The sequence below is a fragment of the Cynocephalus volans genome, chromosome 6 (genome assembly GCF_027409185.1).
Source record: "Cynocephalus volans isolate mCynVol1 chromosome 6, mCynVol1.pri, whole genome shotgun sequence".
Classification (NCBI taxonomy): domain Eukaryota; kingdom Metazoa; phylum Chordata; class Mammalia; order Dermoptera; family Cynocephalidae; genus Cynocephalus; species Cynocephalus volans.
The window spans coordinates 114601106-114624787 of record NC_084465.1 but is presented as its reverse complement, the minus strand read 5'-3'; the positions used below and the strand labels follow the sequence as shown (position 1 = coordinate 114624787).

General features: G+C 38.0%; 1 protein-coding gene across 7 annotated transcripts in view; it reads right to left on the bottom strand.

Moving 5' to 3' along the window:
- The window catches only part of XPO6 (exportin 6), a 109096-nt gene that overhangs the window by 41029 nt on the left and 44385 nt on the right, over positions 1-23682 (bottom strand). For all 7 annotated transcript variants that reach the window (XR_010023874.1, XR_010023873.1, XM_063100332.1 and 4 more), the window contains 3 exons: positions 14904-15357; positions 11468-11594; positions 6155-6264 (listed from right to left, as the gene is read on the bottom strand). Coding sequence is in view for 5 of the 7 variants with exons in the window: in XM_063100332.1 (XP_062956402.1) it covers positions 6155-6264; positions 11468-11594; positions 14904-15357 (691 nt within the window). In the remaining 2 variants the exon portion in view is untranslated. The remainder of the gene's footprint in view (positions 1-6154; positions 6265-11467; positions 11595-14903; positions 15358-23682) is intronic.

Sequence of the window (23682 nt, the reverse complement as noted above, 5' to 3'; positions counted from 1 at the left end):
CACCTTTAACCATAAGGTGACTGTGGAGATGGAAGCCATGCATGTGGCTGGTAGAAAAACAGGTACAGGATCCAAAAAATCACTTGATATACAAAGATCAAAGAGAGACTGACCATTTCTCAAGGGAAAGACAATCAACAGATGTTAACCTCAAGACAACACAGAGGTTGGAATCATCAGTGACTTTAAAGCAGCTATTGTAACAATCCTCCATGAGGGTCTTCAGATGGAAGATGTTATAGACTGAACTGTGACCCTTTCCCATCCCACCCTGTCCAAATTTATATGTTGAAGCCCTGACCCTCAATGTGACTCAATGTATGTGGAGACTGGGCCCATAAAGAGGGTTAAGCAAGGTAATAAGGGTAGGACCTTAATCCAACAGGACCGGTGTCGTCCTAAGAAGAGGAAGAGACACAAGAGCTCTCTCTCCATGCATGCAAAGTAGACTGGCCACATGAGCACATGGCAAGAAGGTTGTCTGCAAGCCACCAAGAAAACTCTCACCAGAGACTGAATCTGCCAGCACTCTGATCTGGGGCTTTAAGCTTTCACAACTGAGAAAATAAATTTCTTTTGTTTAAGCCACCCAGACTGTGGTATTGTGTTATGGCAGTGCAAGCTGACTAATATATGAGGGTACTTCAAAAAGTTTGTAGAAAAAATTGAATTAAAAGATAATACAAACCTTTCCATGAACTTTTTTAAGACCCCTTGTAGAAGGTAAATGATATGAGAAACACACCTGGAACTTCAATAATGAAAGAAAAACAAGAGAAGTGGCAAATACCTGGGTAAATACAACAGACTATTTCCTCTTAAAATCTCTAAAATATGGGTGACGGATAAAAGAAAAAATTAGAACACTGTCTGAGGGAGTTTTCTAAGTATGCAGATGTAAAACCTACAGCAACCTTAATATAAAAGAGGGAGAGTAAAGGAATCTATATGGTGGTAAGAGTTCTATACTGCACTTGTGGTAAAATTATGTAATACCCCAGAGCAACCACTAAAAATAACCATATAAAGAGATATAGTCTGTTAAATAAAATTTGTGGGAGGCCACTGATTTGGATTGCGCTCCTGCACTAAGCGTTAACAGACCAAACTAATATGGAGATTACAACTACAGTAGTCGAGCTTTAGTTAATTGTAGGAGGCTCAATAACCAATTAGCCAGTGACCTGCACTGCACTTCTGTTTCCTATAAATTCTGTCAGTTTACATTATTGGTTGTAGTTCTCTGAACCTGCTCTGGTTCAGAGGGATGACTGATTCACAAGTTGGTTTTGTTTTGTTTTTCTTTGCTCAAATAAACTCAGTTAAAATTTAAACGTGAAGGGCCAGCCAGTGGCTCACTTGGGAGAGCAAGTGAGCATGGTGCTGACAACAAGTCAAGGGTTAAGATCCCCTTTTAAAAAGGTCATCTTTAAAAAAAAAAACAAATTTAAACTTGAGTGTTTAATTTGTTAAATATATATTAAAGCATACATATTAAATATTAATTATATTATATATATTACATATTATATATTATATATAATTATATATTAAATAGAATAACTTGTTAAATAGATATATTAAAAAGGAAAGCTAAATGTATATGCCACTAACATCAGTCTCAAAATAAATGAAGCAAAACCTGACAGAACTGAAAGGAGACGCAGACAAATCCACAATTACCTTGGAGAATTCACCTCTCTCTGAGTAACTGATAGAACAAGTAGGATAAAGAAGACAGGTACAAGACTAACAATCAATGGACCTAACTGACATTTAGAGAACATGCCACCCAACAACAGCAGAATACACATTTTCTTCAAGTGCACAACAAACAATCTCCAAAAAGACTGGGTCACAAGACAAACCCTAATAAATTTAAAAGTATTGAAATCACACAAACTATGTTCACAGTTCATAATAAAACAATAACAAACAGATATGTGGAGAATAACCAAATATTTAAAAATTAAACAACAAAGAGGGAATCTCAAGAGAAATTAGAAAATATTTTCAATCAAATGAAAATGCAAAATATTAAAATTTGATAGGTAAAGTTAAAGTGGTGCTTTGAGGGAAATTTATAGCATTAAATGCTTTTATACACAATGGAGATAAACCTACAGACCTCACAAGGTCTGAGAGTTAAATAAAATTACACATGTTAAAGGCAACTACATAGTAGGTGTTCAATAAATATAAGATAAATAAAAGAACAAATTAACCAAGAAATGAATAAACATGCAGGCATTAAATAGACGATATTCCAAGTTGGAAAAGGCTGAAGCATAATCCTGGATAGCTTTTTCAACTCAATGAAATAACTAAGCCCCCATTCATTTGCTCTCTGGGGCAGTCAACAGCATGAATTTCCTTTGGCAGGAGCTAGAAAGCTACTGGTGCTGTCATCTAAACCTAGTTAACACCTTTTATTAACTGCACCAAAATATCATGTGTAACAACGACACTTCCTCTTTATTAGGAAGAATAATCCACTCCAAAAAGAGAGCAGCAATTTTTCTCACGCTCATCCTGTTTACAGTCCTATCTAATGTCACCCAGAATCCCTGTGCTAGTCTGTGGCCAGCATGTGTCAGTACTTTTGTGGCATAGGGGTTCACAGGACATGACTCAATAACTTTAGGTTGCCTTACACAATCAGGTTTCCTCATCTTCCTGTAAAAATAAGTTTGTATACAGGTGCCTGCCTTCACACTGACAAGCACAAAGAGAAGAGAATGAGGAAGGGGAAGAGAAACAGTACTCATTTACTCAGCTCCTACTGTCAGCCGAGCTGCTTTACACACAATGACTCACTGCATTTTAAGTGCAAATGAGGAAAAGGAGAGTGAAAATCAGGCCCTTCCCAACTGCCACCTGAAAGTGGCAATCAGGACAATCTACCCCATCAGCAATTTTGCTCAGCAGGGTATATTACAGAACATTTATCCCATTAACATTGGGACTCAAGTTCTCCAAAGTTCCCATCAGCTCTGATCAAGAAACTCTTGAACATTCTCATTGAGTAAGGAACATGCAAGAGCTCCAATTTCCAAGCTCCTAAGACCAAAAATAAATCCATGTACATTTGTGCTTCTAAATTTGTAGCCTACATGCCTACCACTTTGTTGTGATGAATGATGCAAAACCTTTAAACCACAAGGGACAGGAACTGCATGCTGCTTCTGTGACTTAACCACACCTACATTTCCCATTTAAGACACCAAGAAAACATTTTTGACTACTTCCTGCAAGATCAAGTTGCTTCTGAAATTCTGGCTTAAGCCACAAATGTGATTCCAAAAGCACCCCATCTTCTCTCAGATGTATTTTTTCAACTGAAAAACATTTGACACATTTACATGCTCTTAGTTAAAATAAATGTGGTAATCACCAGTAGCCAGTGCTCTTTATCAGCTGCTCCTGCAAAATAGCACATCTCTGATATACTAGGTTCTCTCATAACCTAGAGCAGTGATTGCCAAACTTTCAAAATTTTCATTTAAAAGATTTTGAGCACATACTTGTAAAAAAGCACAATGCAAGTGGTGGCAGGAAAAAATATACTATAAACTGAAGTTCAAATGTTTTCGTTCCTGGTACACCCTTCTTTGTAGTCTACTGCCCTAGGCCACTAGGGGGTGTCTGACAGTACAAGCAGTACCCCAGATGGTGGTTACTATTTAACTGCATAAACCACAGACCTGCTTTGAGGGTTTTGTTTTTTTCATTTTTTAAAAGCATGAAAGTGATACTGTGTGTATGTTTAAAAAAAAAAGTCATGAAAAATTAGAAAGCCTCATTTACTTAGAAAGGATGACTACCAAATGATCAATGAGAAAAATTCCTAAGTGGTTAGCCAGAACCACTGACAACTGATATCAGATGACAGATGCCTGGGCAGGCAGGCCAACATCTGCAAGTGTGCTAAAGGCCTTTAGACTGTCCAAGAGCCCTGTCACTTAACTCCATGGTCATCGTCACAGGAAAATGGCAGTAACAGCTTCCATTCCTTATTGTTGTTATCATTGTGACCATTTATTGAGTGACTAATTATCTAGAAACTGTACCAGGTTTTCATATACATAATTTCCTTGAATCCTAACCATCCTACAAGAAAAATTAGTATGTCCATCTTGCAAGAGGAAATATGATCAGCATATAACTTGACCAAAAGTAACACTGCTACCATGAAGCAGAAAAGGAATTTCAACTCTGCACACCACTACTCCTTCTACTGGTAAAATAATCTCCACGTCTTTAATAGTAACAATCTGCTAGTGTATATTTTCTCAACGGAACCATATTCTTCTCACCTCCCACTTGTACTGTGCTCTCCTTAGTTTATTCTCTCAACAGCCTGAGAAATGAAGAAGTATCTACCACTAATACAGAAAAATCAGGCACAGTCCTAGAAGCAAAGGACATGCCTGTTCAGCATACGAGAAAGCTATTTTGGCAGAAGTACCTTCTCTTTGAAGAATCTCATTCAAAAACACAATTAGTTAAAGTTGGCAACTTCACCAAAAAAAGGATCTACTCTTGAGTAATAAGGTTTCTGACACATGAATGTACTACTGATATCCACAATGGACCTGACACAGTAGCAACCTGGAAGCTATTCTGCAATCATAAAGATAATGTTTCAAAACAAAAGAACAAATGTTTAAACTTGAAATGCAAATATTTTGTTTAGAATTGTAAAAACTCATAAAACCTCAACAATGAAAAGGATTTTATAGGTCCAGTCCAACCTCTCTTCCTAGGCAGTTTCTCCTCTCCAACTCCTCCATTTGCACATTTGTGGAGAAAAGGTGTTCACTAACACCACCACCAATCACTGGTACCATTTACTGAGCACTTACAACGTGCCAACTGTTCTAAATACGTTAGTTTATTATTTCATCTAAGATCTCAACAACTATTATCATCATCCCCATTTTACAAATGAGTAAACACAAGTTTCCAGATGCTAAGTAACTTCCCAAGAACACCCCAGTGGGAACTACAAAACCAGGATCCAAACATAGGTCTGCCTGACTCCCAGCCATGGCTTCCACACTAGAGAATTTCCTTCATCCATAACCAAACTGACTAAAATCTGCATACTCTCTTAAGTAGTGTGATGAAAGTACCTAGGGCTAGATCACGTAGTTTGTAATCTCATATCATAATTGTACATGTGTACTAGGAAATGCAAGAATCAGGTTTAGTTTAATTGGAAACTAATCCTGCAATGTAAAATACAGATTTTTGCCTTCTTCATAACTGCCTGTTCATTATGTGACAAATACAGCCACATACTGAAAATATGATGGACACGAGTATTTCTGCTAAGAAAATATTTCACTTTCCCCATATATGGATCCTGCTACTATTTTCCTAGCATGCTGAATTTCCAGCTTCCCCTCCTTTTCTCCCCACCCAGTGGCATTAAGATCATATTGAACAGGACACATACTTTCTGCCTGTAAGCAACCAAAAATGAGCTTGAGAAACATATAGGGGAAACACAAACCTTTCCCCATCTTCTGTTTTTAAAAATAAAATAAAAAGCAAAAAAGCTATTATCTCTGGATGTGAGATTACAGACAACTTATCTTCTTTATATTTTTCTCTATCTTTTCCTAGTTGTAAAAACAAATTATTATTTTTTCATGACAGGTATTTACTAATTTATTTAGGAAATTTTCAGTCACCTACAAAACAAGTAAGAACATAACAAACCTCAAGTTACTCTCAAATAACTTCAACACCAATTATCAACACAGGGCCAGCCCTTTGTCTTCTATATACCAACCCACTCCGTTCCACCCACAGTGGGTTATTTTAAAGCAAATCCCAGATGTCATATCATTTCATCCAATAAATGCTTTAGTTTGTATCTCTAAAATAAGGACCTTTAAAAAAATTAAAAAACACCACAAAAGCATTATCACATCTAAAAAATTAACAATACATAATTTTTAATCAGAAAAAAATGTTTTAAGAAAATAAAGTACTTAAAAGGAAAAAAGAAGAAAATGCTCAATGGCATTTCTGTCTAAACAGCTTACATGACTCAATCTCACTGATGTGGTCAGCTGCATGGTTGTCCCTTTTGGCCACAAGAATAACTGACAAAAATGACTACTTCAATGTTTTGGGGGTTTACCTGTTGAGCACTGCTTCCTTGTCTCCCAGACGACTTTTAATTTTACTTGTCAGATAGTCCAAAAAGAGCGTCCAGATATCCAAACAAGAGAAGTAACCTTCATGAGTAGGCTATGATACAAAAGAAATTCAGACAATGAAATTATTTAATGCAACTAATTCCTTAGCAACACACACACCAGTGCTTACTTCCATCAGAATGTAAAGCCATTTAACTACAACTGGTGGCTTTTAGTTCATCTTCACCATTGGGCCCTATTGAACCTAACAAGACAAGGGTACCATGGGATGCATCATTAGGGAGATACTGTGCAACACAGACTTGAGTTACAAAACAAGCCAAGTAAAAACCTATCTTAAAATCTGAGACTGTGGTGGAGAAAGCTTTTCGGATCAACCAATTCAAATCTGTTTGAGAGAGAAAGAAATTGAGATCCAGAGATATGAGGTGTTCAAGGTCAGGGGTAGGAGCAGGTCCCTTTACCTCCAGCCAATGCTCTTTCCACTACAAACTATTACAAAACCAAAAATAAGTTACAGTGGCTCCAAAGGTGACACGTTTACGCACTGAATGTAAGGAAAGTAACATTTGCAGTCTTCCTATATATACAGATTGAAAATGAGCTCATTTAGAGCCTGACGCTCAGGGCATTACTCCATTTGCAAAAGTAGGAGTGTCAAACTGGTTAACAGCAACCTCTAACCAGGTGTGATAAGCACAATGAGGGAAGAAAATAGTAAAGCTTTGCAGGGTCCTAGTTCCTGGACCATTGCACTGGTTAACTTTCTCAAGAGCCTTGAGATTTTATTTCATGCAAAATCCAGGCACTGTACTCTCCAACATCTAGGCCTTCACCTACACATTCAGGTTTAACTTGTGGCCCCCAATCCCTGAGATATCCCCTCAAATTCTCATTACCTACAAGAACACTTTGGTTTTGCTAGTGACTGCCTCATTGAACTTGTCTATTTGGTGGCAAGATCAGATCTAGAAAAAAATAACACCATCACCTTCATGGATCAATTTCCTTCCATTTCTGATCCACAAGGAAACCCAGAAGTTTACAAGGGTATTTAAGGAATTTGCTCAAGGAACAACTAACATTGGGTGGTAACAGGCAGTGGGAGTTCTGTACTCAAGCTGAAGTCTGAGACAGAAAAACTAACTTAAAAAAGCAGGTAGGCCCCAATCTCACAACCCAAAGGGTATCCCAGGAACTAGATTTCTACAGCTCAGTCAGGACCACTGACAGGACCACTGACAAGACCAACTACAGAAAACAGAAGGACCATATCCTGTCTCCACTTCATACTTAGCAAAATCCAGGATATCCATGATATGTAATGAACCAGGAGAATAACCAGGAAAAGCAATTAATAAGCCATGTGAAAATATGGGTAGTCAGTGGATAAGCCACTAGATTTGCACATCTAGATGTAGTCTAGTCCTGGCTTTGCCTTGCTGAGTTTCCCTTTAAGTAAGTCATCCCATCATTCTTCCTGGTTTGAAAATACACAGCAGCCCCCTCAAAAGAACATAACTGATCAGATGCATGTGCAAGTGCTTTTGAGAAAAACCACCACATAATAAATCCAAGTTTTCTGGCTACATCAAAGTACTTTACAATCATACATGTCATCCTCATGCCTTTGAGTTGAGGATTTACCATATGGCTCAAGACTGGGGGAAAAAATGGTGAGCAGACATACCCTCTGCGTGACTGAAACCCAACCACCCACCATCCATGCCTGCAGCCCCACTACGAGGCCTTGAGCACTGCCCACAGTCTGCCTGTGATCTGGCCTTTCACAATCACTGTGAACACAGGTGGTTAACATCATAAAAATGATAGACTGACTCCATTTTTGAAGTCATCTAACTTTTCAGAACCCTCGCAGACCCATTTTAAAAATGTACCTGTACTCAGATTTATTTTTCAGATTCCAGGGCTAACTGATCACTGAAAATTTTGACAGGTTTCTTTAAGAAATAATGATACCACACTCTTGCCTCCTGTTTGGAGTATTTAGTTTTCATTCGCATTGGTCTATTTGATCTTTACAATAGTCTTGGAAAATGGACAGATATTTTCCTTCTTCCCATTTTACAGATATAGAAACCAAGACTCAGAAGTAAAGTCCCCTGCCCAAGACAAGACAATTAAGGAACAGAATCAGAACTAGAATGTGGATCTTAAGTCTCCCAGTCAAGAGCACTTTCCCTCAGTCCATACTATCTCAGGCACTGTTTCAGTAAGAAGGGGTGACATGAAAAACACAAGATGAAGAACGAATTAGCAAGGATACAGTAAGACTAGGGGCATAAAGACAGAAATCACAGGCTTGTTAAAATACTTGAAGAGACTCAGCAAGCAAGGTCACTGCAGAGGAAAACACCTGGTGAGCACTAGCAGATAGAAGGACTGGGGGCAGGACACAGGTTAAAGAAAAAGGAGAAATGGATAAAGATACTAGCATCTTCCTTTGTCTTATTACTATTCTTTCAAAATACATTTATCGGTATTAAAATTTCTATGAATTTTAGAAAGAAAAGGCAAAAACATTGAGTACACTCATAAAAACACCTAGGCAAGAAAGAGAAAAGAGATATTTTCCCCTTTACATCTGTATAAAATACAGATGTAAAGTTTAAAATAAGGCTAAAAAAATTAAGCTATGATAAAGTAAGATCACACTGTTAATAAATAGTTGAGAACTTAAAGGTCTGCAGAGCTCTTTAATTTCTTGCACCAGGCTCTGATTCTGGAGTGCACCCTGCCATCTTTACTCTGCTCTGCCTCTCCAGCAAAGGGCTGCCTACCCCACAGTAAACTGGGACAGAGCACCTTCCAGGTTCCTGTCCCTCTTGCCTGACACTCAGAATCTGATTCTGTCTGGACCTCAAGAACTCCTGTTCCCCAAACTGGCAAGCCTGGGTCCAGAAAGGAAGGTCTTCACATAGGCAGCCAGGAGAGCAAAGAAGAACTAGGCTGACAATGACCTCCAGGTATAGGGGGAGAACAAAGAAGCTTGTTATTTGCTTCAGGACAACATGTCTATTTCTTTTCCCAGTATAAAAATATTATATATATATATATATATATATATAAAACCACCACTTTCAGCTCAATGGGAAACTAACACACATGAGTTTGGTTAAAGGATCATAAAAGATAAACACTGGGAAAGATGTTGAAGATGGCCATTGCCGTCTATCTACTTAGGCAAGGAAACTGAAATCCAAGGAAATTAAAAAGACCTGTCCATGGACACAGACTAACAGAAATAATCAGAGCTCAAACACAGAACTTTTGGGTACAAGTCCAAAGAAACACGCATAGGACAGGAATACTTCAAAACACTTTTTTTTTTTTTTTAAGCTTTCTTTCACACCACATATACTAAAAGATCCCACTTTACATAGGGAGTAACATTTCAAGACATTTTCATTCCATCTTCCCAAATAAGCCCCTTCTTTCTCACCTCAGCACTGGCTCCTTATCACTTTCATCTCTGCTACACTTATCCTGAGATATCTATTTAATACACACTCAACGTCCTCTCAAATCCTACTTTTTCCTGGTGGTCTTTAAGATTTCTCTGAATCTGTCTCAAAAGGTTCCCACCTCTGATGCTTCTCTCCTATACCCTCGCTCTCGCACAGTCTCTTCTATTCCTCCCTAGGCCTGCTGAGCTCAGTCTATTTTCCTTCTTGCTCTGCACACACTGGCCCCTCTCTGACACAATGACACTTTTTCACAGTTTGGTCCTCCTCCTCTGCCTGTGTCCCAGCCCGCAGGAACAGTTCACCCTTACCCCTGGGTTTTATTTTCACCTGCAAAGTCCCTCTTTGAGAAAGGCTAGTTTTCACACCAAACCCTTGCTCCAAATCCCCTATAATACAACCACCACCACCCCAGCCTAGAGCCTTGCCTCTCCTCTAGCATCATTAAGCTACAACATTAGTGGTTTTAAAAGGAAAGAAGTCTGCTTTTAAAATCAGATGCCCTCACCGATCCGACATTTTCATCCCTGGTATGTACCAACAGAAAAAGTGACCTGTGTACATCCAAAAGCATGTAAAAGAATGTTCGCTGCAACATGATTCATGATCACTAAGAACTGGAAGCAGCCAAATTAGTAGTAGAATGGATTTTCAGACAATGACTTACATTATACTTAATTATACTTACATTATACTTCTAACACAATAAAAATGAACGAACTATTGCTATATACAACACGAATGAATCTCATAAACATAATGTCAGACAAAAAAAGCCAGATAAGACAAATACACATTACTTGCTTTCATTCAGAGAAGTTCTACAACAGGCAAAACTAATCTGTGGTATTAAGATCAGGACTGGGGTTTCTTCTGCGGAGAAGGGAAGAAAACTGATTGGGAAGGAACAGGACAGAATTTATGGGGTGTTAACAATGTTCTATTTTCCAGTTTAGGTGGTAGCTACACGGGTGTGTTCAGTTTGGGGAAAAATCACCGAGCTGTACACATATGATTTACGTACTTTTCTGTAGGAGTGTCATACTTCAAAAAAAAAAGCTTATTTTAAAAACACACACAAACAGGCAAAAGGGATAGGGTATGATAGAAATGTCTACGACTGGACTGTGGTGAAAGCTGCACAGCTCTACCAATTCACTGAACATCACTGAACTCTACAATTACAATGAGTAAATTTCATGGTATGTAAAATTATACCTCAATAAAGCTGTTAAAAAAATATGTGTGTAAATATGTGTGCATATATATATATATAAATATATAAATATAAAAATACTGGGTCACTAGAATGTAAGCTCAATACAGGCAAGGACTTTGCTTGTAAAGGTTATATGCCTAGCTCCTGAAATACAATAGGAACTCAAAAAATATTTGTTGAATGGGGGAAAAAATTGGACACCACCAAAACTTAACTCTTGAGAGCTTCACTATATGTAATCTTCTTGTGGGAAGTTTTAGTGAAATACAGAATAAAACTAATAGCCCCAATTTCAGACTTTGTATTTTGCCTCTCTACCAGTTAAGAGCAGAGACTGTGGGTTCAAATCCTGGCTCAACTACTTACTAGTTGTGTGACACTGAGCAAGCCACTCTTTGTGCCTCAGTGTTTTTTTATCTGTAAAATGGTGATGATAATAATAATCGTACCTACCTTATAGGGTTGTTACTCTTCAGATAGTAAGCACTATATAAATGTTTGGGAAATAAAATTAAAATAAAGAAGGTCTTTCTCTTGCAAATCAAGGTAGACCTTTTCTTTGGAAGGAAAGGATGCTTTTGGTGCTTTACCTGATGAAATGTGTACTTGAACAAAAGCGTCAAAAATTCCACCACAGGGAACTGGGAGTAGGACTCGATTCTTCTTAGGTGAACACTCACAAAGAGCCGCAGAAAGTCAGTAAACTTCTCAATGTAGCTAAATGAGACAAGACAAAAGGTGACGATAAGAAACCCCACCACCTCTTTAGAAGAGAACTTAAATTCAATCCAAAATTCTTTCAGTACAGAACTATACAGATTTATAATATATTTTCAGTTAAAAATATAAAGGCCTGCAACAATTACCTACAGGACAGGCAACCCTTCATTCCATTACCACCTGAAACATAGCAGAAAAGTAACTTTAATCCTCAGACACTGTCCACTAAAGCTTCTTACAAGCTACTGCTCTCAAATTTCCTAACTCATTAGTGTAACGACCCAATTAAAGTGGAAGGAAATGGTGTTAAAAAGCTGATGGGCAGATCATTGTGTCATTTCAATCTGTCAAGTTTAGAAGGCTGGTTTTCTTAACTAGGAGGCCACAATATTAAAATAAATTGTGTTAGAGATACCAAAACAAGACTATACAAAGGGCATGGCATCCAGGTAAGGTATCTTCAGGCTTACAAACTAATATTCATTTTTCCCCCCTCTGACTACTTGTGCTAATTAAACACATCCCAATCCATGCTAAAAGTAATTTCAAATATAAGGGAAGAAGGCTGGTAGAGCTGGACAAGCCTCAGGGACAATTTAGTCTGACACATTCATTTTACAGATGAGGCCCAGAGATAAAGCAACAGGCCAAGGTCACTGAGCCAGCTCATGGCAGAACGGGACTATCACCCACTCCCAACCCAGTGCTCTTTCTTTTCACATCACTGTGAACCTCCAATTCATTTGTATTCACAAAATCATTTCACGGAAGAGTGTGGGTCACAGCTGCAAGGATAAGAGATTTTTGTTACTAAATACACAGCACTTCATCACTCTCACATTTCAGAAACTGTCATTTTTAAGCCCCTAAATACCAAAAGGTGATTAGAAAATGAGATGGACACACCTCCATAAATCAAAAGACCAACAAAAAAGGCAAAGACATACTAGGCCTTAGCTGAAAATTAAATAATAGCTAAAAGCAATTCTGAAACACATAACTGCAAAAAGCTATTTTTTAAAGCAGATATATGTGAAATAATAAAGTGAGAGAAGACAACTACTTCTCAAAAAAGCAAAATTGGCCCAGAAATAAAAATGTCTTATAGTGCTCCTGGGACCTATCTCCCTGAGGGTGGCCAACCTGCCTGTCTGACCTCTATATAGCTGGCACACAGACATGAGAGTTTATTTGCAGCTTTTTAAAAAATACATTATTTTTTTTTCATAAGCAGAATGGCTGTCTCTGTGGATCATGAGGCCAAATACTTTAAAAATAGTATGGCACTAAAATCAATTGTTTTTAGAGAAATAAAAGTACAAAGAGACTTCTCTCTGATACCTTCAATCACTAATACTCAAGAATAGGAAGTCCTCATAACTCACTCAGCTTAATTATTACATTAAATTTTTTACATGGATAGTCAAAGTCATCAACCAGTTTACTGCCCATTACGAAGGTGCACTCAATTCTCTACCACCCATAAAGAACAAAAAGAAGTCATGGGTAAGATATAAAGCAATCTCAATTTTATTTTCATCTCCAACCCAATTTTAGAAAACTGCAAACAAGGCTATTCAGTAGCTAAAACTATAGATTTTATCTCACCTCATTTTCTTTCCCTTGCCCACCTTCTGGTACAGGTGCTAATGAACAGTAGAAAGTTAGAAAAAAGGCAGTACAGGAGAAGAGAAGCCAAGGACCTGGTTGGTTAAGCAGCTCCTAAACAACTGAGAATGGACTGAGCTGTTTAGAATTAGTGGTAAGGGACCCCAGAGCCAGGAAGCAAGCACACAGTATTATTTTGTCACCTTTCTGCTTCCAGGCACCTCTCAGCTTTCACAGGGCAATAGGAAGCATAGAATTAAAATATAAAACCAAGAGCACAAAAGTTACATGTAACAAACTCAGTACATAGATCATCCATGACGACATTTCTGTACCATCTGATGTAAGCCATAACAAAGTGTCTGTGGCTACATTATACTTAAAGTAAAAGTCAAAACAACTGACATGTGATGGTTAGTAAAGGAGCTAGATTTTTTTTTTAACACGTGAAGATAATACAGCCTTTCTTAACCAAAGCTAGAAAGAATATAAAATTGTATGAATACTGATGCCTTTGAATTCATATAGAAAACTATTACCAAATAATGAAAAAAAAGAAACATATTATTGTATCAGATTATAAGTTCTTTTGTGATTATGCAAAATAATGTCACGCAAAGTCTGTTTACAATGAACCAAACCAAAATAATCTTATGTATCAATTTTTTAACTTTAGAAAAACTTAATAAAACTGCTCAATTTAAAAAGCACTAAAATGTTCTTAACTTTAGGCACTTGACTTTATATTCTGCTGCTTACTCTAAGGAAAAAGAAATAGCTTAACTCTGTATAGCTTAATAACAAAAGACAATCCAAAGAAAATTGATTAACAACATTTGCTGCCAAGCAATCTATAAATATTTACTAATTCAATATAATTTATCTGCTCTGAAGTTTCTGATCAATATGATTGTTCATAATATAAGTTTCAAATTCCCTCTTGTTTTTGTACAGCAGTAGCATCATGTTAATGAAAGTTGTAAGATATAAATGATATCATTTGCCAGGGAAATAAATAATGAGACCCTATCTCAGAGTACTGTGATGGAGTCATCTTTTAGAGTAAATTAAGGGAAAAAAAAAAAAGGCTAGGTAATTATAGGCCCCATTCAAGAGGACAATAACAAAGAAACACAGGTGTGTGTCACATAACCTATGCCCACATTAACATCTCCTATCCTTCAATGAAAACTTGCCATTTTGTGTAAAATTCACAACAATAACAACATTCCTATACACTGCAAGACTTGGGAAAAGTCAAACAGTAATAACTAACAAACAACACCAAGTGAGAAAGGGCGATTATAACTCCTGTACCTCCATGGACCTCTTCTGTTCTTGGCTACGCATGAGCAGCTGTCTCAGCTCCTGCCCCACCTCAGACCTGCAGGCAAATAGTGAGGAAGAGGGGGGAAGAGGGAGGAAAAGGAGTGGAAGGGACAGGAGATGGATGGGGGAAAAAAAGGACAACAAATCTACACAATCCACAATCACTTTTATAACTCAACTCATTTCCCTTAACCCCCCTATCCCCTCCAGCTAACCTTAAACTTACTGGTACACACCTACCTTTCCGTTCCTCACCAGGAGCCCCATGTTCTGAAATCAAAGAGGATTACAGAAACTATGCGACACAGCATGATAAACAACCAAGGCCCTTTCTCAGGGCACAACCAACTCCACACCTGTTTTCATTACCTCTCGTCAAGCTCTTCTAGCCTGCTCTTCACTGTGTGAGCATTGTTATCCTTGGTGATTTTCTGCAGGAGGTAGAAAGTCTGCTGGAACATACGCAGTAAATACTCCTCAAATTCCATAGGCACACAGTTCTTTGACATGAGTTCATTGATGCAGGACATGGCCAGGACCCCAAGCCGGCCGCGCTCCTGACCCAAGACACAGTTCTGGCTGCTGCCGTTAACTGAAGCCATCTTTCTGGCCCGGATGTCACAGCCAAAGCGTGCAAAGTGGAAGATGGTGGTAAGGAGGGATGGGGTGATGCTGGCAGACAGAGGAATCCAACTGAAGAGATGGGCCAGGCACTCCAAGGCCAGGGAACAGATATACTCACTCTCCACATCAAGGATGGGGATTGGCTGATTCAACAGTTTGGCAGAACTAGGACTTTGCAACAGGTTACTCAGTAAGTCACCTGAAAATAAAAAAGGCTTTTAAGATACCCCCATCAAGGCTTTTATAAACCACTGTAAGTAATTCTCCTTCCAAAAAAAAAACCACGTCAGTTTAGTTACCTATGAAGTCAAAAAATAAAATACGCTCAATGTTAAATACTGATTATAAAAAGTTAACGGTATAGCAAAATAAGATAATGAAGTCTGTACTTGTACACTGCTGGTGGGAGTATGAACTAGTGCAGCCATTATGGAAAATAGGATGGAGGTCCTGAAAAAATTAAAAACAGAACTACCATTTGATCCAGCAATCCCACTACTGGGTATATACCCACAGGAAATGAAGTTAGTATATCAAAGAGATATCTGCACTCCCATGTTTACTGCAGCACAATTTACAATAACCAAGATATGGAATCGACCTAAGCATCGAACAACAGATTAATGGATTAAAAAATGTGGTATATATACACAATGGAATACTATTCACCCATAAAAAAAGAATAAAATCCTGTTATTTGCAGCAACATGGATGGACTTGGAGGACATTATGTTAAGTGAAGTAAGCCAGGCACAGAAAGACAAATACCACATGACCTCACTCATCTGTGGAATCTAAAAAAAAAAAAAAAATTGATATTATAGAGACAGAGAGTAGAACAGTGGTTACCAGAAACTGAGAAAGGGAGTCGGGAGGAGAGAAAACAGGGAGAGGTTGGCCAATGGGTACAAAATTACGATTAGATAGGGGGAATAAATTGTAGTGTTCTATTGCACAGTAGGCCAACTACTGTTAACAGTTAGGTTTTCTACATTACGTAATAGCTAGAGCAGAGGCTTTTTGAATGTTTTCACCACAAAGAAATGACAAATGCATGAGGCGATTGATTCATTAACTATGCTGACCCAATAATTATACAACGTATATATGTATCAAAAAATCAGACTGTACCCCATAAGTACATATAATTATAATGTGTCAATTATAACTAAAAAATAAAACTAAAACTTAAATTTTAAAAATTAAATTTTTTAAAAAGATAACATTCTGATTCTTGGAGGGAAAAAATCTAGATACAATCTTCAGTGTTTTGACTTAAGTTTAGTCTTAGTGAGTTTGTAGAGTAGCAGTTTCCCAGGAGACAAGTAGTCTGGACAAGGACGGGGCTATCCTCTGGTTGTAAAACCCCATACCCACCCACGTTTTTCTTTTCATTCTACATCCCCCCAAAATCATGACCTTGTTTTGACCTTGTTTTTTGAAAAAAGAATACATTACCATTAAATAAATAAAAACTCACTAATACCACATATAAAACTAAACACCAAGTGAATTAAAGATAAAACTTTAAAGTTCATGGAAGAAAATATAAAAGTATCTCAAATATAGGGAAAGGTGGGAAAAGACATACCAAAACACAAACCTTAACAAAAAATACTAATGCATTTATTAACATCAAAATTAAGTGTTTCTAATCAGGGAAGAACACTGAGAAAGTTACCAGGCAGATAACAGACTATGAGAAGATATTCATAATTTCTAACACCAAAAAAGAGTAAAATCTAAAATATACAAGAAAAATGCTGCCCATCCAAAGTACAACCCCAATATAAACCAAAATATAAAGGCGGTGGCTATAAACAGACAATTTTTAGAAGAAGAAACTCAAGAGGGCAACCAGCACATAGAGAGAAATCAAATTCATCAGTAATCAGAAAATGCAAATTAAAAGGAGACTGAGGAAAATTTAAATGTTGAGGGCAAGGGATGGATACATGAACATTCACGTGGCACTGACAGAAGGGACAGCCATTCTGAAGAGGAACCTGGCACTCTGGAGTCCTCTTAAATATTCAAACACCCTGTCACCTAACCTTTCCCCTCCGAGTATGCTCCCAAAGCAACCAGGTCTAAGAGGAGACAGGTAGGGGTTTATGTGGGTGGTGAGGCAGAGGCCATGTGGGCTCCTCACTGGGAGGAGAAGACACAAAACGCCAAGAAGCCTATCATATCACGCAGTAAGCAGACCCCACACACTAAATGCACAGGGCAACAGCATGGACAGACCTTAAAAAGATAGTGTTGAATAAAAAGTAAGAAAAAGCATTCTAGTATCACCACACCATTTACACATACTAAAATACATGAACACAAAATAGTAGGTTTTTACAAGAACATATTATCAAAAATACACTGGATACACATTGTATACATTAAAACAGCCACTCATCTCATCTCAGTCTTTTGGCTATGATCAAGTGTGTAAAATGGCTGTTCGCTGTGGGGAAGGGAAACAGGAAGAGAATGGGGATGAAGGGAATAAATAAAAAATAATGAGGTTATTATTATGTAAACCAATGATATTAAAGTGCTATGAACTGGGCAGTATAATTAAGTTAACTATTTGCACTTGTGGTTTCAGGTTTTAAAATCTAAGCATTACTATCAAACAGCAGTTCTCAAAATTTGATCTAGAGATCCCTGAAGGTCCCCAAGATCTTTCAGGGGGACCACAAATTCACAATTTTTTTTTTTTTTTTTAAAGATGACCGGTAAGGGGATCTTAACCCTTGACTTGGTATTGCCAGCACCATGCTCTCCCAAGTGAGCAACCAGCCATCCCTACATAGGGATCCAAACCCATGGCCTTGGTGTTATCAGCACCACATTCTCCCAAGTGAGCCACGGGCCGGCCCTAATTCACTATTCTTAAAAGAATGCTAAAACGTTATTTTCCTTTCTCACTTTCATTATCTCACAAGTGTACAGTGGAGTTTTTCCACAGGCTACATTACATGGGATATTGCAACAGATAGAATGCAGGAACTACTTTCATTAAGACACATATAAAAGAGATTTGCAAAAACGGGTAACTGCCACTTTTTCCAATAAATTTTTCTTTTTCACTTTGGAAAATATAGATATTTATTAAAATATATTATCTCTTAATATGTAGTAGGTTTAGCATGGCTATTTTAAAATAAACTAATATTTGTAAATTTTCACAGTTTCAGTATCAGTATATGTAGCCCCCAAAGCTTTTTTGAGGACCTCAATAACTTTTAAGACCAAAAATTTGAGAACCACTGGGCTACTCAACGTGGGTCTGTAGACTGGCACCAGCAGCATACTCTCAGAGCTGGTCAGAAATACAAATGATCAGGCCCTGACCAGGTCCCATCCCACACCTACTGAAGCAGAACCTGAAGGTGTGGGGCATGTTCTTACAAGCTCTCCATGTGATTCTCATGCTTGCTTAATTTTTTAAAGCACTGGGCTAAACAAGTCACACAAAATGAAATGGAAAAAAAGCTGTAAAGTTATTTAGGAGAAGAAAGGAGAAGAAAAACATTTAAAACTATAACAAGAAGAAAACTTTCCTAAAATAAAAATGTGACTCTACAAAATGAAAGGGCTTATCCTGTCCAAAAAAAAAAAAAAAAATGAAAAAGAGGGATCAATATTAAGAATTTTAGGCATGAGGAAGGAATGCAGGCAGAAAAAGCACATATACAAAGGAGAAAACACTTTAATTCAGACTTCTCCACAATAACAACCGAAAGCCAGAAGACAGTGCACTGTGCAGTGTCTACAAGTTCTGAGTGAAGTGTGACTTTACCTAAAGTTCTCCTTTGGGTATAAAGGAAGGTGACATTTCCTCAAGCAAACAAAAACTTCTTCCTTAGAGGTATCTTTTAAAAATTATCTCTTGTGGAAAAAGCACCTCAAGGTCAGCAATGCCTTCAGTTGAATACCTTTTGTTAAATAAAACTAAAATTTGTTTTTATTAAAAAAAATATATGACATTTTGTCTTTTTATCCAATCTATCCTACATATATATATGTAGGATACACACCATGACTGCCATTCTAGAAAGATATATGCACAAGGACAAAGGCTGAGTAGGATCATGCAGAGGTAAAAACTGATTAGATGGATATGGATGACCTGTTATTTTTTCTCAAAAACAAAAAATGGTTTTAATGTTGTTTCTCAATAAAAATGATCCTAGTCAAATTTAAATATTTCAAGGTATTTGTAAAGCTAAGTGACTATGCCACTTGTCTGGTTAGGGCCATTGTTGTGCCAATTGTATGGCTAGGCATTGTCTGACTCCTACTGACATAGCCAATTGTATTGCTAAGGCTATTGTATTGTTAAAGTAATTCATAACTAAAGCCAAAATGTTTCATTATTTTAGTTATACTAAGTTTCCATTTGTATTGTCAGGGCTAGGGCTCACACCCTTTTTTAAACCTATTGTACAGACTGGGTCACCAGATCCCTCACATGCCTGACTGGGTCACCAGAACCCTCACATCCAAGCTAGGTAATGGGGAAAGATCCCGGGAGCTGTTGGCAGATGACATGGGCTCAATCAGCAGTGGTGGCAGTGGTCTCCCGGAAGGTCCCAGGGGCCCTGGCAGCAACAGCTTACAGCAATAGCCTCCAGCAGCAGTAGCAGCCTCCCCGTGCCCCACCCCTGGGGGCATCCTGGAGGCAAGAGGAGCCATAGATCAGACCTACTCATCCTTTAGACTTAAAGTCCATAACCCAGAACACCTGGGTGCACATGCGCAATTACATAAGACAATAACCAAGGAACACCTGGGCGTACATACATATTTACATCAACTGCTCAGCAAGATTCTGAACACTTGAGGGGCCCTGATCTTTTTCCTTCACTTTCCCTACAGTTTTTCAAAAATTAGATTCTAATCAAAGTGGAAGGAATGACCAGAACAGAGAACCTGCTTCATGCTGCAGTACTTCCAATGCATACTTAACAGAGCTTTACCAAACTCTCTATGTAAGAGGGTGCCTTGATTATAAACATCTGGGTTTATAGCACACTTGTAATGGGCTTTCATGAAAAGATCCCCTCAGTTTGTTTTTTTTAATTATTGAAATTCCATGTTTTCTATTCAGTTCTACATTTACTAACTCAGGTTTTCCCAACCTCAGCACTACTGAAATTGTGGGCTAGTTAATTCTTTGAGTGCCCTATGTACTATAGGATATTTAGCAGCATCCCTGACCTCCACTCACTACATGCTAGTAGCAATCCTCCATTTGTGTTAACCAAAAATTTCTCCAGACCTTGCCAAATATCTCCTGTGGGGCAAATCACCCTAGCTGAGAACCACCACCCTAACTGTAACCTCTGTTGCATAAAATGGGAAAACCTCTTCAGAAGGCCTTCGGAGGAGAAAATGAGGTCACGGAAGTTGTGAATGACCCTCCCAAGTGCCACCTTTCTGCAAGTGGCTTATAAGGGATACATGAAAAAATTTGCAAATGCACAAAGATATGCAATTGGGAAAAAGTTTGGGAGAAGGTAGGAAGGTATATCTTGGTCTCAATTCATGCTCTCTAATATATCCTCACCCTGAAAAACTTTTCATGATCAGTGTATCTACAGATCTATATTTCAAACTACATACCATGTGGATGAGAAAGATATAGTCCCTTAATTTTTATTGCAGAATGAACAAAGCTAACTGAGAACTCCAGTAGTATGTACATAATTTCATTCTGTATACTTTTTCTCCCATTTGTCCAAGCACAAACAAATGAGGATGAGGAGAGACTAAGGAAGAGGCGGAGGCTGCACAAGCACAGCAGGAAGGAACAAGATGCCAGGTGGAGGGCACCATCCACATCTTCCCTCATTTACCCTCAGAGGCAGCTATTCTTTTACAGCCGAGCTCATCAATGGTCAGAGAAGGTATAAAGGGTCTGCTCAAAGTCACAGAGTAAGTAGCAGGGCCAAGACTCAAAACTCAGAGACGGAGGGCCAGCCCATGGCTCACTTGGGAGAGTGTAGTGCTGATAACACCAAGGCCACGGGTTCGGATCCCTATACAGGGATGACCAGTTAGCTCACTTGGGAGAGCATGGTGCAAACACACAACACCAAGTCAAGGGTTAAGATCCCCTTACCGGTCATCTTTAAAACAAAAAACAAACAAACAAACAAAAACTCGGAGATGGAGGAGGTAGGTGGAAGTGGTGAGAGTATCTAAGACAAAAAGTTAGGACAAAGACCCTGCACCTAGAATTAGAATGCTGGGTTCATGTCCCTGCTCTACCACTTGCTGGCAATGGGACCTCCAGCAAGTTACTCTCCATGAACCCCTGTTTGCGTGTTTGCAAATAAGAGAAAACCATCAGATCTGCTCCCCAGCAGCCTGGTCTAGTGACGTGAGTGACCACTACTGCAGTGGGTTTAGGAGACAAGGCAACAAGGTGGGGAACTATTCTGGGAAACAAAACACACACCCCTTTCAAACCTTTGTCTACATCTAGACTGTTATAGTAGTCGTTGCAGGGATTGGTCTCTGGACTTTGGTCTGTGGAAGTGATTAGACAGAAAACCGTATTTTAAAAAAGTGTGTGGGAAAAGAGACCAAAGCCTAAGAGGACTACCAAATTGGATGGGGAGTTGCACAGGAATGCAGGCAGGGCAGGGAGAGTCAAGTCGGGACTACTAATGGGGTGTGCTAAGGAATTAGTTTTATTTATTCACTGGGCCCTAAGGTTTCTCAGAATGAATTTCCTCTAACAAAACCAAGCTTATAATCAAGAAAGCCAAACAATTCTCTAGAGGTCTACTGCTTAACTTGATGTCTTACATGCACAAAGACAGTTTAGCAAAAGCATCAAAATAAATGTTAATTAAATCATCAGCACTGTCAAAATAATGGAGCAATAATGGATTTCACTTACAATTATCATAAAGAGAAAAAAAATGGTAAAAGATGAACACGCATTTTTTTTTTTTTTTTTTTTTTTGAAGGGGAAGTATACCAGTTTAAAAGCTTACTTAATTCCCTGGGACTGCCATAGTCTCAATTTATTTTGCTTTTTCTCAAATACTAAAATTCAAGATTTCAATAAATTTTAATAGTGTCTGAGAGGTAATTCTCAAGAAGCAGCCACCATATTTTTAAGTTTTGTTACATGGAAATGTAAGTTAGTTCATATTTTATTTCACCTAACTTCATAAATAAAACCTAAGCAACATATAAAAGAAGTAAGCATATATTTTTGTTTTGTATTACCTCATATTCCCCAATCTGGCCCCAAGGAAAATACAGTCTATAAAAGTATAAACTGAATTAGCTCTGAACATAAACCTGAATGAAGCCAACTAAAACAGTTTTTGGTACAGAAAAATTATCTCCGAAAAACAAATACATTTTACTGTAGTAAACTGTTGCTGCTACCTTAAACTGGATGACGAGCTAGTATTCAACTATCTGAAAACAAATCCAACTCAAAAGAACTAATCTTTGCAAACTATATGTAAACAAGAGGACAAATTTAAAGACTAGCCAAAATGCAGGATGCTCCATGGTGTTCATTCACCCATAAAATCAAATATGCATTTTTTGCCAATTTTTCTTTAATCATTCGAACATTGCAGAATATAAATTTGTTGAGCCATCTCAAATACCCACATTAAGAATGACAGTTTGCCACCAAGTACAAATAAAGTTCAATTTGCTGTGTGCTTTTAATATACTCTGGAACTCTATAACAGTTTTTACTCTAAGTAGAATGATAAATGCTTAACAGTTTTTAATCCATATACGACAAATGGAATTTGGAAAAAATTAGTATACTATGAGTGGCCCTCAAAACTTCATAATATACTTTCAATTCTACAGTAACTCTACAAGAACTTCAACATCTACACATTAATAACAAGCTATAAGAAACAGCTTGGGCTTAGAGATATCTGATTTCAACAGCCCATTTCCTTGGGGTGACGGAGAAAGATGTGGAAATATTTCTCATTAGCCACATCAACCTTTACAGTAGAGGAAGAAATATGTGCCAATTCACAGGATGTTCTCTACTTGAAAAGCATCTGTGATCGTTTAGTGTAAACAGAAGCATTTAGAAACTAAAATTTCCTGCTCAGATACAATTTCCTCTTTCCATCAATCCTTGAAAGTAGTCATTTTCAGATGAACTGCATTCTGACTTTTGAAACAGATATTACTGTAAATGTGAACAATAACTAACAACCAGCAAACTATTTAATAACCACTGCAAATATGCCCAGGATTTATCAAATTATTCTTAACCAATGTAAATTCAATGCTGGCTACTGCACACTGTGCCCCCCCCTACCCAATCTTTCACAGCCAGAATGACTTTGCCCTTAGTCCAGTGAAGAAAGCACTCTACATTCCTCTCCTTCAGGCTGCTGCCCCCCTCCTGCGACCCCGCGCAGAATGACAAAGCAGCGCTGTCAAGCCCCCACCCCCAGGCTCATACCAACCTCAGCACAAGGAATACAGCCATGAAATTTGAGAAAAAGAGAGGAACGAA